General features: G+C 36.4%; 1 protein-coding gene and 1 pseudogene across 1 annotated transcript; one reads left to right on the top strand and one right to left on the bottom strand.

Annotated features, from left to right (window-relative positions):
• Positions 1 to 1,214: 1,214 nt before the first annotated feature.
• On the bottom strand, positions 1,215 to 7,937 carry LOC141435595 (ragulator complex protein LAMTOR1-like). Its single transcript, XM_074098318.1, has 3 exons — positions 7,736 to 7,937; positions 4,877 to 5,019; positions 1,215 to 1,386 (listed from the first exon to the last, which is right to left on the bottom strand). The coding sequence occupies exons 1-3, from the start codon at positions 7,841 to 7,843 to the stop codon at positions 1,215 to 1,217; spliced, it is 423 nt and encodes a 140-aa protein (XP_073954419.1). The 5' UTR covers positions 7,844 to 7,937.
• A 628-nt stretch (positions 7,938 to 8,565) lies between these two features.
• Positions 8,566 to 11,625, top strand: LOC141435466 (endoplasmic reticulum-Golgi intermediate compartment protein 2 pseudogene; annotated as a pseudogene).
• Positions 11,626 to 18,377: the final 6,752 nt, after the last annotated feature.

Here is an 18,377-nt window from a genome sequence, read left to right as displayed (position 1 = left end):
AACGCGTTTCAGTACACAACATTTACAACTAACGAGATCCCTATCGTCGGTGGCGCCGGCTTGATGAACATGGCGTTCATCTCTGTTAGCGGCACGTTCCGGAGGAGACGCGGTGACGCGCCTAAGGGCCTCCGCTAACATACGCGAGTGCACCGCTTGGGGCGCGGCGTGCTTGTTTCACGTCATCTAATAGAGCAGCGCTGGTTAAATTCAAATTAATTTATTTCATTTGGTTTCAAGTACAATAAAATAACATTTAAATTACATCGAGTCTCACTAAAATCTACCAAACAAGGCATGCGAAATTTAACAAAGAAAGACAGCACCTAAATCTAAATATAGTTTAGAAATCTTGTACAGACCTATAAAGCACTTATCAACCAGCCACTTTTTTAACATTATCTTAAATTTACAGAAGTTTGGTCTTTTATTGTGTGAGGTAGTTTATTAAAGATCTTTATTTAGACGACCAGATGGTCTAATGGGAGAACCTGACTACGAAGCTTGAGGTCCGGGTTCGATTCCCGTGTCGGGGCAGATATTTGTATGAAAAAATACGAATGTTTGTTCTCGGGTCTTGGGTTTTACTATGTATTTAAGTATGTATTTATATCTATATAATTATATTATTCGTTGCTTAGTACCATAACACAAGCTTTGCTAAGCTTACTTTGGGGCTAGGTCATTGTGTGAATTGTCCCGTGATATATTTATTTATTTATTCACATTATGTAGCTGATTTTTGCTACAAGTGACAATTTTGCCATCAGTACATATGAATTGATTGCGATACTGAGATCGTAAAGGTTTTTTTCTACATTTCCTTAGCACGACGAAACAGATGTTCATTTAATATACAAATATGCAATGCATGCATTGAAAATATTACTAGGTAGAGTCAAAATCTTATATTCCTAGTTAGGCGGGTCTCTGGCTCTATTGAACAGCACGCCGCGCGGGCACCAAGCCGTGGACCACCGCGTGTTATTGGTGCCCCCAAAATCCCAACGCGTTTCAATACACGACCAATACTCACTATATCCGGGTCCCTAACATCATTAGCGAGTCCGGGTTTTAGTAAACATGGCGTTCCTTTTCCGCCAGAGGCACGTCTTTGAGCAGGACGGCGGCGGCGGCGGACGCGCTCTATACGCACTCGGTACACAACATTTACAATACTCACTAGATCCCTATCATCATTAGCGAGACCAGGTTTAGTGACATGGCGTTCCTCTCGCCAGCGGCACGTCTTTGAGCAGGCGCGGCGGCGGGGGAGGCGCGGGCGCGGGCGCAGCGGCCACGCGCGCCGTGTACGCGCGCACGCGCTCGCTGTACGCACCCGGCTCTAGTGCGTACGGGCCTAACGCGCCGACGTCTATCACGTTACTGAAAAAAAAATATACGCCCATGTTAATTAATTGATACAGAATAAATTAACAAACAATTAGAGTGCGTGCGTATGTGTGTATGTTTGCTCTTTCACGCTAAAACAGCTAGACGGATTTGGATGAAATTTGATACGTAGATAGCTGGACATCTGGAATAACACATATACTATTTTATACCCATATTCCCACGGGATAGGGATAAAATATCGAAATCTCAACAGCTAGATTTGAAAGCACGTAATTTGGCACAGTTGTTTTAAGTGCAAAGTTTCATTAGGTACCTACTAAAACTAAAATACTAAGTATTAAAAAATACTGTAGCGACAGTATCATCGTTCCGTTTATCAGCCTTCGGATACGGAACCCTAAAATGCATAAGCATTTCTGATTAATAGCTATTTTTATACATACAGCAACAGTGTCGGCGGAGTTAATCGAAAATTGTTTTGAGCTTATCAATGTGTTAATTGTTTTTGCTTACATATTGTTAATTAAACAGAGAATAATCTTTGACCTGCAGAGCTTAAAAGTAAAGTTAAAATAGTTTATCATTTTCGAGAAATGTGGGCTTTTTATTTTTTCTACAAAACTGCCAACCTTGTGTAATTTAAATTGCAGGTTCCTGAGTGAGTTTATTTTTTAAATTTTACTTAGTTCTCATAAATAATATTGTGGTCTTTTTTTACGTTGTATAAGAATAAAGACACTCAAGCGAAAGAGGATTTATGCTTTGGTTCTTTGGCGATGTGAAAATAACTTGCTAATAAAATGTAATAAAATCAAACCCAGTAATTTATTTAATTTTGACACGTTGCTTTCAGATTTTAGCCATCAAATTAATGTGTGTGACAGAACGTTATAGAAGGCTTATTTAGAAATGTCAATTTGAATGGTATCTCTTCCGAAAGTAAAAAAAAGTATATATATTAAAATTTTGACGTACCTGTTTTTTTACTTAAGCGTTAAAGATAGAGAGTCAATTGTCATTTAAAACATATACTTAATTAAGCTTAACATAATGAAAAAATAATAGTATATTAAAGTTAAATAGTTTTAGAGATGTCATATTTCAATATTTTTTTTTTCTGCGAACCACAAAAAAAATTTCATCCAAACTTGACACAATTACACTGCTAGACGTAAGTGACTGTAGAAAAAAAAACCTAGTCATAATATTCAATGGCTTTTTGCTTCCCTTATCCTGCTATGGCCTATGTTAGTTTTTCAACTTAGCTATCGAATTGTCGGGATTTATCAATCTAGGTACATCGAAAATCGTTCTACCTTGTTTGTGTGGAAGAATAACAAATATGCATTATAATATAATGTTTAAAACTTTCATGATTTTCACTCGTAATTAAAATACTACAAACGGGACTTATCACGCTCAACACACGAGTAATATTCAAAAAAAGCACAAAAATTTCAACTGGGACGATGGATATAATAAGCTATCCTTTACGTGGAAGTGTAATAAATAAGTGTTGGCGTCGGGATGCATGTTCGGAGGGGCGATCGGACATTGTTAGTGTTGTGTGTTGGTGTGCCATCCATCACACCAAAACACACACCACACAATGTCAAATAAAAAAAATACCAAGGGCGGGTAGTTCGAAGGACGCGCGCTGCTAGGCAGACTTGGCACCCCACACTTCAGTCTACTCGTGACCACGGCCACTGTAACGTGGTCGAAACGTCGAGGTAGATATTACTCGTGTGTTTAGCCTGATAAGTTTCGTTTGTGGTATTTCAAATAATTAGTAGTAAAGTAAAAAAAAAGGTCAAGGTATAAGGTTTTCTTAAAAGCCTGAATATTACTATCACTAACGATAGTAGAGAACATCAGTATAGTTGATATAGATAGGGCTAGAATTTATTAAAAAAAAATAACAATAAGAATGCACTTATCTATTGTAAACAATGAGGCAATGTTTCATTGAGCTCTATTCTTAAATTACTACTGTAGTACCTACGCACGATAAGTTATCAGTGCAACTACAGCGCTGGACAGTCTGTTTAAATACGGAAGATCGAAGTTCATCATCATCATCAGTCTGAAAATATCTACTGTTTATCAAATTCAAATCAATTATTCAGGAAATAGGCCGCAATGGGCACTTTTACATGTCATTTTTTAAACTATCAGCGCTTTCAGAAAGACCATCACTGCCAAGAAGAATGCGCCGCAAGAAAGTTGGCAGAAAGTCATTTTTAGGGTTCCGTAGTCAAGGAACCCTTATAGTTTCGCCATGTCTGTCCGTCTGTCTGTCTGTCCGCGGGTAAGCTCAGAGACCGTTAGCGATAGAAAGCTGTAATTTGGCATGAATATACATATCAGTCACGCCGACACTGTGGTACAATAAAAAAGTTGAAAAAATGTACCTCCCATAGGCGTAGTGGGAATGTTTTTTTTTCTCGACTAACCGTATAGTGTGGGGTATCGTTGGATAGGTCTTTTAAAACCATTGGGGGGGTTACTAAGAAAATGTTTCTATTCAGTGATCTGTTTGCGAAATATTCAACTTTAAAGTGCAAATTTTCATTGAAATCGAGCGTCGTCCCCCCTCTAAAATCTCAACTGTTGGGTGGAAAAATTTGAAAAAATTCAGGATGTTAGTAAATATATAAAATTTACAAGGAAAATTATAGCGGATAATATTGCTTGAGAATTATTAGTAGTTTAAGAGTAAACAGCAGCCTAAGGTATAAAATATACCGACGGTTAAGAATCAATAACACCTAACTATCATGCTAAAAGGTGGTAGATAGACGGTATTGGTTCTTATCCGTCAATACTTAAACTTGGAAGATTCCATACACAATACGAAATCCTTACAAAAATATTATTTGATTTTTTCGTAATGGCTACGGAACCCTATCCTGGGCAAGTCCGAAACGCTCTTGGCCGGTTTTTTCAAAATAAAATAATTTCTAATAAAATACTTAAACTACTAATTAAAGAGAAATTTACAAAAAAAAATTAATAATACAGGGATGTATGGGGTCCCTTAGTAACAAAACTAAAAACTAACTATATCTACGTTCAGTGGAAGTGTAGACTGCTTCCACCGTCATAAAAAAAAGTCTACAACTCTAGCAGTGTCATTTCACTTAGTGGGATTCCTACCAACAATTCTTTTTCTGGGTCTTGCCTTAAGGTGTACTTGGACCAAAAATGTTTTCCAAGGTCTGATGACGAGCAGTCAGGCAGGTTTACTATTAAAGCATATTTTTAGTTTTTAAAACTATTGTCATGTCATTATTTAACATAGTTAATAGCACATATCTCGAAATAACAACCGTTGGGCTTAAGAGTCATGTGACATGGTTGTTTTTAATGCAACATCAATGTAAACCATGATGTAATTTTCGGGGATTCCGACGGGTATTTTGTAAAATCCCGGAATTTAAATTCAACTGCTGTATCAAATGATTTACGTGTGTAAGTCACACCAGTATAAGAAAGCATGGGAGGCCCGAATACTCACGTGGCAGTCTCATGCAGTATCCTGTTGAGTGCGCTTTGTTCGTCGGGCTTGCGTGGGGGCGCGGCGGCGGCGGCCGGCGCCGGCGTCTCCTGCGTCTGCTCGCTCACCTCTAGCAGGTGTGTCCGCTCGTTTATTATGTTCTCCTGGAAGTTGAGACAATGTGGTAAGAACAACATAAACTTACATCAGTGTTACACAAACACATAGCAAAAGGGGAAGTTTTGTGGCGGGGAGCCAATGCAATAGCCTCCATATTTGATCTAATTTGAATAAGAACTTTTTCACTCATGTGTGAGAATTTAAGCCATGATCAAAGAGTGAATTGTGGAGCTCATACAGAGGCAGATGCATGTACTGGGTGATTTGTGAGACATGAGCAATTGAGCATGACCAACCCTACATCCTCAGTAATTGATAATGGATTGTTCAGTCATATTTAAGTTATAGTTATAATCAAAAGTGTGCACTGTTCACACTTTTAATTACAGAGTGACTATGCACTTAGTAAATTCTTGATGATTCTAACTGAGCATGAATAATAATTATTTTTTAAATACTAGTATGATAAATAGCCTGAACTAAGTATATCTGGCAGGGTAAGTCTTGTTCAAATAACCCTGTATGTGCTAAGAATATGAGTATTTGCTCTGGAAACACAAATGTTCAAAACATATTGAAATATGATAGTATGGCGGACGGCTCGCGTCTGTGATCGAGTTTAGCCCCACATGTCACTGTCACTGTACTCGGTTTCGGGCGTGAGTTGTCTGTTATGTTGTCATTTACAATGAGTGAGTCTCATGGTAGTTTCATGTTTAAACTTCAAGTCTGTCTGACCCAAGATTTTTCATAAAATGAGCAATTGACAGCGGCAGATAAACTCAGTTGCTTTTCGCCCGCTGATATGTTTTTTTTTTGTAAAATTATTATGGTTTATAATTAAATTTAAAAAAAAAATATATTTATTTTAGTTGCCAAGTTTCCAACCAATCTCTTATCAATGGAGTAGCTGACACCATAAAAATAATTGCAAAATTCAACTCAAGCAAAAAGTACCTACTTATTTTATCCTTAAATATCTGACATTTCTAGTGATTGCAAAATTTTAATAAATATCTAATAGTTAGTCAACTCAGTTGGCAAAAAAATAAAAAGGTGAAATCATGACATACTTATGTGTTGCGAAACAAAATTTATGGGAGAATTATATTTAGAGAGCTTAAAAAAAGTATGCAGGTTGATATAGGTGTAATCATCCTCATTTTGGTAAATTGTCCCTTATAGTTATAATACGTGAAATTAAATCCTGAACTTAACGTATGGAAACCGCAAATTTGGTCCAACAAATTTCGACAAATAGGTCAAGGTGAGCATTTTTTTTTTGTTATTATGTTCTGCAATCAGTGCAATCACTTTTAGCAGATATGGTGCATGCTTCTCTCATTCTGAGTGCGTCCCCCAGCGAGGACATATCTACTCGTAATTCATTACTTCATAGAATGTCTTTTCTTTTAAGGCATTTAACGTAGTGGGTAACTGTGAGCTGTCGTGCAAGGGTATTGGAGTGGGTCTCGAGCTATCCCCTGTATCTAGTCTTAATGCTAGTGATTTCTTCTCTCACTGTGGGCATTTCCAGATGTTCATGGATCTCAGTCACATACCAGGGAAACTTGCTGATTGTTCGGAGAATTATGTTCTGCATTCTCTGCATTTGCATGATGGAGGAGTTACAAGCAATACCCCACAGTTGAAGGCCGTACGTCCATACTGGTTTTAGGATTGTTTTGTATACTAGTATTTACTTTACTGTTTGCTGTTTCGGCCGAGCAACCACTTGAAGCATTTATATTTAATATTTAGTTCATCTCATTTCTTCTTGATGATTCTTACTGAGCATGAAACACTAATTTTGGATTACAATTTAAATTTCACCCTGTAGTATTTTAAGTTGCATTGCAATTTACAGTACATCTGATTTTAATTTTCACAATCATTTATATTAATAAACGATAATAGTATTTCTAAGCACACAAGCTATCATGCCATTCCGATGGCATAATCAGATGACTAATCTTTATCAATATGATACCTAAAAACAAAACAATCCTTTCTTAATCACAAAAATAACAGTTACCCATTCATCGCATACTTCCATTTTCTGCATAAAGCAGACATAAAAAGCTAAGTACCTACAGCAATATGATGCATCCATTGTATACTTACATGGAAAAAACTGCAGCACACATAATTATAACATACCTACATCAGTTTTTGCAGCAATATCATGGCATTTACTGCCTTATAACAAACATGATAGGTACTTAGCAACTGCATTATTCAACATAACAGGTTACCAACAGAATCAAAAACAAAAGATCTAACACTGTAAAACTTAGTAGGCACAATAAGGATGATGAAATTGCTCAAATAATGGACTTAAAAAATGAAAATAAACATATTTACTTCCGGATCACCCACACAGGAGATCAGTTTGGACAACCATCTGTCACAACTCATGGTAGGTACAAAAATAGGGTTTGACTTAAAGTTTGTTTATGCAATGAAAAACACAAATAACACAAGCACAAGTGCACTAGAAACACACTGAATATAGACATTAGTAGTTTCCACTTCCACGTCCAGTCCAGTAATCCGCAAACTACGCCGATAAAAAGTCACTCAACTAGGAATTACTGATAAAAATTGACACACAGAAAAAACTGTTACAATCTGCCCACTATTGCTAAAAATAATTGTTTTTTTTTTTTATTTACTTGACTGTTGACTAACTTAATTAATTGGTACGTTTGATATATCATGCAGATCTAATTTATTTTACACCCATATCGAGAACTTTACCTGCGGGTCAGTTTCTTTGTGACATATACTGTAACAACAACCCATGACTGCGTTCTTCAGAGAGTCGAAGCATGAATGCAGTAGAGTATCCTCCTCGTCCGACTGCATAAATATTTGTGTTACTAACTTTTGTGGTTAAAAATAGATAGTGAAACTTCTATTTCGTAGCGGTGTTCGTTCACACACAATGACAAAACGACACCATGACGTGAAACGTCAAATTCTAATAATAGACGTGTTTTTCTGAAGATAAACATTCGTTTTAAACTGATAATAGCCCTCCAACAAAGAAATTCTTTATTTCTGGTAAGTGAAATATCTGAATGAATACCAAAAACATTTTTATAATTCGTTAATATGGAAATTTGCGAAACAGTTAACAGACAGGGCTACTACGAAACAAAACTCGAAACTCGAAGTTCGTATCGTACCGTCCCCCTCGCACTCGTATTAAATAGTATAAGTGTCAGTGGGACCACACGACACAAACTTTGAGTTTCGTAGTAGCCCTGAAGCAACAAAATATATTTTTGTTTCGTTCAGAAATAATCACGCGTTTATAAAGTTTGCTTTTTCGTTACTCTACTTTTCTGTCGCATATCTTGTGAGACGTTGAGAGATTAGCAGTTTTACTTTACTATGGCAGCACACTGACTTTACTGAAAGCGCAATAGCCTAACTAAAGTATCCACACAGAGTTTGAGTTTCGTTCGATTTGGCCAGGCCGGGCTCGGAATTAATCCACTGTGCTATTATTACAGAAATATATATTATTGTGCTAGCTTATTAGCATGCTTAGTAAATTTGATCCTTCTGTCACAAACCATTGCAATGTCAATGTCAGTCAAACTCGCTTGCTTGTTGGCTATCTATTGTCCAACCACTGTGCGTGCATTGCAAAATTTAGTTAAATAAGTTTTATTCTAAGTTTATTTATTACTCTTTTACTGAAAGTAAACGCAGAGAAAATGCTGAGATATAGAGGAAAAAAGAATGTGATTGACAAAGTAAAGGAACTGGACGCATTTTCAAAAATACCGGAAGAATACGTCGACAGTACTCCGGTTGGTGGAACGTTCTCTGTTATCACATTCTTCATTATAATGTGGTTAGTTTACAGCGAAGTAACATACTATTTTGATAGCAATTTGGTGTTTAAGTTTTCACCCGACACTGACATGGACGAGAAATTAAGGATAAACATCGATATAACTGTTGCAATGCCGTGTTCGAACTTAGGCGCCGATATTTTAGATTCTACGTCACAAAGCGTTTTTGGTTTTGGTGAATTAACTGAAGAAGATACTTGGTTCGAATTGACACAAGAGCAACAGGACTCTTTTGATGCTGTTAAATACTTAAATTCATATTTACGGGAAGAGTATCACTCTATTTGGCAGTTGCTGTGGAAAAAAGGGCATGGGTCGGTCCGTGCGACAGTGCCGGCTAGAAAAACGAAGCCAAATCGACGGCCAGATGCCTGCAGACTTCATGGTATCCTAATCCTTAACAAAGTTGCTGGCAACTTCCATATAACAGCAGGCAAAAGCTTGCACTTACCACGAGGCCACATACATTTAAACATGATGTTCGATGATACGCCGCAAAACTTCAGTCACAGGATAAACCGGTTCAGCTTTGGCAGTCCGGCCAATGGCATTATATACCCGTTAGAAGGAGATGAGAAACGAACTGACGAAGAAAACATGCTGTATCAGTATTTTGTTGAAGTTGTTCCCACTGATGTTGATACTGCATTTGAAAGGATCAAAACTTTCCAGTATTCTGTAAAAGAGCTAGAAAGACCGATCAGTCATTCAAAAGGGTCACATGGTGTTCCGGGGATATTCTTTAAATATGATATGGCAGCGTTGAAGATCAATGTTTATCAAGAAAGGGAGAATTTCCTCCAGTTTATGCTAAGACTGTTTTCTATCATAGGTGGTATTTACATCATTGTAGGTTTCATAACTACTATAGTTTTGTCTATGAGAAACGCTTTTATTAAGAAAGCTGCTCCAACCTTGTTAAACCACAGGCATGTTTTAGATGCTAAACCTAGACCGGTTGAAGTTAATCCATTATTAGTACAGTCAGATTTAAATGTTCCTTTAGATATAGTGAAACAATGATAGCCGACAATTATTAGACATAAGACATAAGAGAATGTGCACTGAATTTGTATATAAGAGATTATTTTTATGAAAATGTTAATGCGAAACCCAGTTTTTTTTTTAATTTAAAAATTTAACCATTAAGCTCATGCTTGTTTCCCAGTAATCCAGTGAAACATACTAGTAGTAACACATGTTACAGTTACGAAGTAGCTGTTGCCCGTGACAATGTCTGAAGTATTTGCTTATCTTTCCTGCAGAAACTATGCAATTTTCCAGCTTCAAAACTTTTATATCCCTTTCAGGGTCTTAAACTATTTCTATATGAATTTAATCTTAAGTGGTTCAATGGTTTAAGCATGAAGGCACAGTGTTATTTTCTAATTCATAATATTAGTAAAGTATGTGCTTTGACTGTAATAGAAATCAACAAATGTCTATTAAATTTCAAATGTAGAATGAAACAAAGTATACATATTGACAAAAAAATGTTTCAAGTCTGCATATTTCACAGTGCTGCATGAATGCCATGTTGCTGTGTTATCAGGACTTTATTATGGCTATTGTTAATTGCTAGAATAATAAAAATTTCCTTCAGGTGTTTATGATAATGAAAACATAGAAGCAATTAATTTTGCAGTATGTATAATTTCTTTGACATTCTACACTTCATTGACTTGTTATTGACATGAACTCGTATAAATGTCATGTTCGGCAATATTGTTTACTTGTGAACTGTTCCAATTTGCTTGTAGTCTACCTAATAATGATTTGATAAATATAGTAGACGTAAGTATAGTCAAGTGTAAAAATATGAACTTGTTCAAAGTTTCAAACATATGTACCAAAGACTCTTATTCCGACGCAATAAGGCCGTAGTAACATATTTTTGAGTGGTTCGAATAGATACTTATTGTTGCACTTGACTGTACGCTCAAACCAACTGAATCGTGACCCACTGCGGAACCTTTTCATGGAAAAAGTCATTGTGACATTGCTTTGCTTGACAAGAAAGAACACACATTGGGAATCGAACCCAGGTCCTCAGCATTCCGTGCTGCGTGCTATAACCCTTACACCACTGCTGATACCCATTAAAGAAACAAAATTTGGAGTTGAAATAAAAAATACAAAAAGACGCCAAAAAATCAATCATAATTTCTATTGTGGGTCAGGAATCAAATTGTCCGATCATACTAGATATTAATTGGGACCTGAGACCTTATTGTCTAACACACTGAATCATAATCGTTTTAAAATTAGTAAAATTTCGGAATTTGAATTCAACTGCCAAACCTAATCAAAATCTGTTAATGTAAGAGGAACTCGTAAGAAAAGACAAGAAAAATATGCAAATTATTGTGCCACGTTTATTTTTTAAAATTATTCTAAGCTTTTGCATTTACTTAACTGAAATTATTTTTGAAAATTTAAAATTAAATTTTGTATTTTTTTTTAATAGCTTGATATATTTTTAGTTTAAAAATCTATAAATTAATAAATTTGATTTGTATTATAATATGCGAATATAATGGATCTTTATATCTTTATAGGTATACTTATTTAAACGTAAACATAATTTATTCATCCAATGTATTTTCTGTGTACCTATATAGGCTAATTTTATTTTGTATTGTTTTTGATTAATTTTGAAGTTTAAGTACCTACTTTAAGTAAATATCGGATATGGAAGCACATAACGATTTGTTACCAGTTTTATAGGTACCATTTATCAATGAAATGAAAAGTAAATACATTTAAATGTGGGCCACCGTATTCCGTCAATTATTTATTATTCACACCTTGTCCTCAAACTAGTTTTAAGACCCAAATTATAGTTCCCAATGCCATTATTATTTGTTTAAAAAATACCACGTTGTTTGTTGTTTGTAATAAAGCCGAAACAATTGTTTAAACTTGTGGTCTAAACTTCCCCCTTGAATTTCGCACGCGGGGAGAAGGGCATTGGTAAACGGTTCCGAACGGCCGTCTCTGTCACCCCCGCATGCTCCGTGATCATTCTGTCTTTTGCGCACACTCCGTTTCTAGCCGGGCTTTTGCCTGCTGCCGCTTGCCATTGTCGCGTGTAGGCACTCGCGCGGCGACATCGCCTTTTAGTGATCGCCAGAGCGCATTCCAAAATCGAAAATCGCAACCGAAAAAGTTTTTAAACTTTCAAATATCGGTTATATCGGCCCTTCCTTACACAAAACACGTACCGAACGTGATAAACAGTGCAGTGTTTAAAGTGTAACATCCCAAGTGTTGTGAAGTGCGTCAACTTTTTTTTTGCGATCACATTTTACCGTTTCAATTGAACGTTACTGTTTCGTTCGATAAAAAGCGCGTTAAAGTCGCGTTCATCGCGAGAGGGCCGTATATGGTAAAGTTTATTCTCAGCGGTGAAAGTAGACCTTTGTTAGGTATAAGGACGTAGCAGGCAGCTAGCCCCAGCCGCACTGCAATTTGCGAGGTGAGTGGCGTTTTGGTTATTTTGCTTCGTTCTTAAACGTACAGTTATATCTGATGTTTTTATTGTGCGTTAAAATACCTACTTTTAAAATTGAGATACCGTTGTTTGACTTCGGTATCAACGGTGCAGATTATGTAAATAAGCAAATACGTATGAAGTGCTTACCTTGTGTGCAGTGTTTATTATTGCTTGATGGCTGTTTAATAAATGATAAGTACGCCTACAACCATTTTACAACCAGTTTACTACGCGAGCTTGACGGCTAGACTGTTGTGTAAATTAAATTAAAACGTTTTGATTTCCAAATTCGAATGTTTAACGTTTCGTTAAGTACATTTTTTTTTATCGGCCTTCTCTTCTCATCTTAATTTGTCAATGGATTGTTCACAAGCATGGTGTTCTATTTTTAAACGACACGGTTTCGTTCAGAAATCCACATTATCGTTAACGACTACCAGCTGAACGTTCCAAACGATGGTGCCATTCATGCACCGGCGACTGTAGGTCAGTGCCCTGTACCCTACCTGTTGACTCGGCTGTTCCCTGTCAAGCCGGTTTGCTCGCCGCCGACGGTCAAACTGAAAAAAATATGTCAGGTTTCCGAACCGAACCGACATTGACTAGTAAATTGCCTGTTTTTGTACCACCATATTCGCTTCGGCGATTCTGCGTTATGTGAAAAGAAAAGACTCGCGAAACGCATGTCTATCAACTTAGTCATCTTAAGCTTGTAGGTAAATGTAGATAGGTATGAAGATTCTTAATCCCACTAATTTTCAGGGATACCCCATTCTTAGATGACAAATTGTTTTAGTCCACAGATAAGTAACGATTTAGTGGTGAAACATGTAAAATGTAAAATGTTTTCTTCGCAACATAAAAGAGTAAGTAAAATGTTTCTCTTTCATCGCTCTAACATTTTGTTACAACCTTTTATAGCGTTCACCCTCACTAGACCGAATATCATAAAAGCTAATTTCACTAGGCGTACCAACGTTAGATATAATTTCCATTAGCCCTAATATCATGATACCTAAACTTGTATGTCCGAATTGATTACTAGACCTAAAGTTTTATATTCAAATGGTTACTTGTATAAACATTAAATGCTCTAATCCACTAGGAAAGTAGTTGGATGGATGCCATTCAATATGTTGCTAAATTAAGGTGTTCCAATCAATACATTTTGCGAAAATTAATGTTTTAGCTTTTTGATGTTAGGGCTAGTGAAATTGGGTACTTAAATAAAATAAATAAATATCACGGGACAATTCACACCAATTGACCTAGTCCCAAAGTAAGCTTAGCAAAGCTTGTGTTATGGGTACTAAGCAACGGATAAATGTAATTATATAGATAGATACATACTTAAATACATAGTAAACACCCAAGACCCGAGAACAAACATTCGTATTTTTCATACAAATATCTGCCCCGGTACGGGAATCGAACCCGGGACCTCAAGCTTCGTAGTCAGGTTCTAACCACTAGGCCATCTGGTCGTCTCAAAACGTAAATTTGGAATGCTAAAATTAGGCTAATGAATAGTTAGGAAAGTCAAAAATTCGGTTTTATTTTATTTTAGGGCTAGTGAAATTAGGTACCACGTACATTCTGAATGCTAAAATTAGAGCTAATGAATATTTAGGAAAATAAAAAAATCGGCTTTTTGATTTTAGGGCTAATGAAATTAGTGGTAGTGAAAATAGAGTTAAAAAATTTCGGACTACCATAGGAGAACCCTTTATAGTGATTAGTCAAGAAAGCGTCACAAAACCTCAACTTATGTTAATTTGCTTTTAATGAATGCTTTACCTAATTGTTTTTTAATAGCGGGTTTATCGACTTCCTTGGGTAATAATCAGTGGGAGTGCCGCTTTTAATAGCTTACCTACTTGTTACTGAAAATATACCTACAGAATTATTTTACTATTTTTTATTACCTAGTACCTACCTACTTCAAAGAGCTTGCGATCATAACTTCAGTGCGATCGAAATGTCTACCTAGAAAGTTTTAACGAACACAGTAGGTATGTAGCTACATCGTGAATATCACGTTCTATTTAACTTCCAACCCGTGTTTCGTTCAAAAACGTGTGTTCTTCTATTTAACTATGAAACCGACAAAAAACTTCGCCTGAACTAACAATTTTTTGTACCTACCTCTTAATCTTCGTCATTTGCAAAAACCAAATGTTCCATTGTCATTGGCCGCATGGAAAGAACTTCGAAAGTAAGATAGCTTTGAAAGCAAGCAGTGTAACTTGTTTCATGGAAAAAAACGAGAGCTTGGGTATCTCTATTCCCTATGGAATTCTCAAGGGATGTCTCGCTAAGTGATGAACTGTACACAACGGGCCGTTAGTCTGTACTTTGTTTTTATTATTCAGACCGACATGTATTTGTCTGACATAATGTTCTTCGCAAGGGCTCTCGAAGAAGCCTTTGGCGACAAGTTTTTAGCAATTGAAGTTAGAGAAAAGAATTAACAGCGTAATCATCGCAGCTGAGGAGTTCGATCACGTGTATGTTCCCAAAGAAGAAACTACCTATATATACCTATTCTTGATAGATTCGATTATAAAAACATAATTAGGTCAGGTGAACGCCATTAACATAAATCATAATAGGTACTCCCGGTCTTAATCGCTCCTATTTTTTGAACTTCATGAAATGATACCTACGCCTCTGAATAAAAAAGTTTTTAAGCTTATTCTCGAAAGAACCCCAACTCCTGTCCTAAAAACTTTTTTGGAAAAAATGTAAGTAGTCTCTCTATTTAAAGGCTCGTCCTCGTCACCGTTGTCTGAAGTCCTATTCGCCGTTACTCGCGTCAGTAGCATTAAGCTCAATTTAGCTCTACTGAAAAATTCAGCACTGTTCCTTGGAAGGCACTATTATTGTCGGCCTCTTAGGCTCGGCTCGGAGTAATGGCGATGTTCAGGTGACTTGAAGTTGCCTTACAAAGTAAGTCACTAGAGGTGGAAGCTAATGCAAGTACCTACTTTGATATTAGTTAAATAGATAAAGATAAGCATAATAGCAATCTGATTGCGATGAAAGAAGGTCTTGAGAGTTTTGGCATCGTTGTTTTGGTTGCAGCTGGCAGCATTTTCAAATAAAACCCATTATCTTAGTATTGTGTTAATATAAATCATCATTATCACAGTCCACTGCTGAACGAAGGCGTCCCCTTAGACCCACAAAAACGACAACTCGCCATTTGCATCCACAATGCCCATTACTCTCACGATATTCCATCTAGTGGGAGACCTGCCAACGCTTCGTCTTCCGGTTCGTGGTCGCCAGAGTCGCCACTCGAGGACTTTCCCTTCCCAACGGTTATACATATACTCTTCAAGCGATGTGGCCCATACATTGCCACTTCAAATTGCATATCCTTCGAGCAATGTTGATGACTTCATTTAGTTCTATCGCGTAAAGAAACAAAATTTTATGACAGTATCTTCTTAATTTCTATGTTTTGAACATACATACTGACATGTGAGATTTGAGATTAATGTCATTTTATGGTTTTACTCTACACAGTGCAGGTGACAACTGCTGTTGACGCTTTTTATTTAAAACACAGGATGCGGGTCGTGGTTAGAGAGGTAATACGACATTGCACTTGTCGGCTGAGACTGATCGATGGGATGCGTTGAATTTTACTATTTTAGTGCAAGAAAAATAAGCTTCCGTTGATGAGACTGACAGATGGTTAGACATGCTTAAGTCTAAATTTATCAAGGGACACAGATTTATGAGCAATAAGTCTCCGGTTTTAGACTGATTTGGAAATGGAACGACAGTCATTTGAAATAACGAGATTTTGTTTCGGAGGATCGTCTATGAGTTGTTCTTTTTATTCATATATAATCTTTCATGAAGATGAAGTTTCGTTATTAAGTTCAACAGCTTAGCCGAAACTTCCGAACTTCCACACTCGTAATCCAGCCCCAATTTTGAGCAAGTTATCATAACAATTTCATGCACTGAACTAACGCAAACAACAGGTGTTTTATGTCCAACATGTGGTGTGAAACAATACGATTCACGCGAAATCGTACGTCACGACAATGGAATTCCTATCGAGCGGTATCAAACAATTCCTACCGAATACGTGACATATCCTGAGGTCGTTTATTGGTGGTCTTCCGTCATTTTCTTTCCTTTTCATTGTTACGATCGGCATTCCATATATGTGGATATGGATAATGCTTTATAATCATAAAGGATGTGCTGCCATTATTATCTCTGTCAATTACTTCAAGTTATTATTTAAGTTGTAAATAGTTTCTTTACATTATTACGCTCTGCTTTGTGTGTTCTAACTTTTGATACGTAAAGGTTAGCAACTAGAAACTATTAAAGGTTAGCGCTTAATAGTTGATGGTTCAAAATACAAACGTTGCATACGTTAGTTCATTTTAGTTTGTCAAATGCAGATGTTCTAAATAGCGAGACTGGATTAGATTTTGCATTGCTTGTTTATAACTTACCATTTCACTTGTCAGTACTGCATACAATTTTCACACGCGAATCAATTAACTACGAATAATTAATTATTAGCTTCTAGGGATGAGTTCTAATATTTATTACCACAACACAAGGCATGTACAAGTCCATTTTTCAAGGCTGTCTGCAGTCTATAGTGAAAACTCTTTATATAATGGAACAGAGAAATCGTGCATTTGCAAGTACGGTGCTGCGGTGAATTTAAATTTTTACAATTGCGTTACCTAATACATACTATTAGTGGCTGTTTATGGACATGAATTCTTTTTATTTAATTAATTCCAAATTTGAAGACACATAATACCGTTAAACAGCCATTCTTAACTTCAAACCGTGGTTTCCTAACATGCGGTTGAAGTCGATGTTTTTGAAACTGAACTCAATCGTATTCGTATCGTAATAGTAATGCTGGCATAACTACCGGTACCGGATCTGTCGTTGTTATGGAGGTTGACATGACATTTAGGAAGCTAAATGATGTTTTGTTATTACATAAGCGTGAGATTCGCTGGCGATATGGTTGATAAATGTAGCGTAACGTTAATGAAGATGGTAGTTTTCGACTGTCACAAGGTTATGTATTTGCGTAAAAAGAAAAAGCATAACCTCCTTTGGGAAGTCGGGTAAAAAGTGACATGTCATGACTCGATGATCCTCATATAAAATATGATCTTAGGCCTTTTATATATCGATCGGCATCATGATGCCTAAAAACTTGTTATAAACGAAGTTAAATATGCCTTGGAGAAACACCAAATTTAGTGTTTCAGCAATCTTAATAAAATATCTATATAGGCAACGTTCATCTTATTTTCTTTAACAATGGCATTTATGCGTAAACAATTTACATTAGGTACTTAACTTACTCACATTCACATAGTATGTAACTTTTTACTCAAGTAGCGGGTATTTCTAGGGTACCGAAGAAATTTACGTGTACGGAAGGGAGATAAATCAGAAAACTCCGCGACACCCTTTATTGAAACATCTACACCATGATTTATGACCTCGAAAAGCGACTTTAGCACCTTTTACGCCTAAAAAATTTAATAAGTTTTATATGGAATGTGTGTATGATTTTTATACGCTTAAGGCAAAATGGTGATGTAGATGTAAACATCTGCAACAAGGGTATTGCAGACGTACCTAGGTAAATGGGAACTGTGCCAGTAATTTCAGTTCTTACTGAACAAAACATGCACTGCTGCTCAATTAGCCTGTTAGCAATTTAGGTTATGAATCGTCAGAAAATCTGCACGCTACCATCAAACTGTGAACAAACATGTCACCAGCATAAATATCTGACATAACAAAGCGTGCATAAATATCTGATATTCTGATACGACTCTATTTCTAGGGCCGGTAGGACGTGTTAGATATTTTTGCAAGCTTCGCTGTGTCAGATATTAATGAAGAACTGTACTCATAAAATAATAATAAAATAATACCGCAACTGTTTACCAAAAGTTAAAATTACGTTTAGACGTTTTCCTGGTGGATCAAGTGAGTTCGTACTTTTACATTTGTGGATTTTTAT

This window comes from Choristoneura fumiferana, chromosome 15 (genome assembly GCF_025370935.1).
Source record: "Choristoneura fumiferana chromosome 15, NRCan_CFum_1, whole genome shotgun sequence".
In the NCBI taxonomy this organism is placed as follows: domain Eukaryota; kingdom Metazoa; phylum Arthropoda; class Insecta; order Lepidoptera; family Tortricidae; genus Choristoneura; species Choristoneura fumiferana.
This window is presented reverse-complemented; position numbering and strand designations above follow the sequence as displayed.

Coding starts and splice junctions, on each gene's coding strand:
- LOC141435595 (XM_074098318.1), bottom strand. CDS start 7,843: ATGCAGTCGGACGAGGAGGATACTCTACTGCATTCATGCTTCGACTCT. Junction 5,020..7,735: donor ACAAAGAAACTGACCCGCAG/GTAAAGTTCTCG, acceptor CTCAACTTCCAG/GAGAACATAATAAACGAGCG. Junction 1,387..4,876: donor ATACTGCATGAGACTGCCAC/GTGAGTATTCGG, acceptor TTTTTTTTTCAG/TAACGTGATAGACGTCGGCG.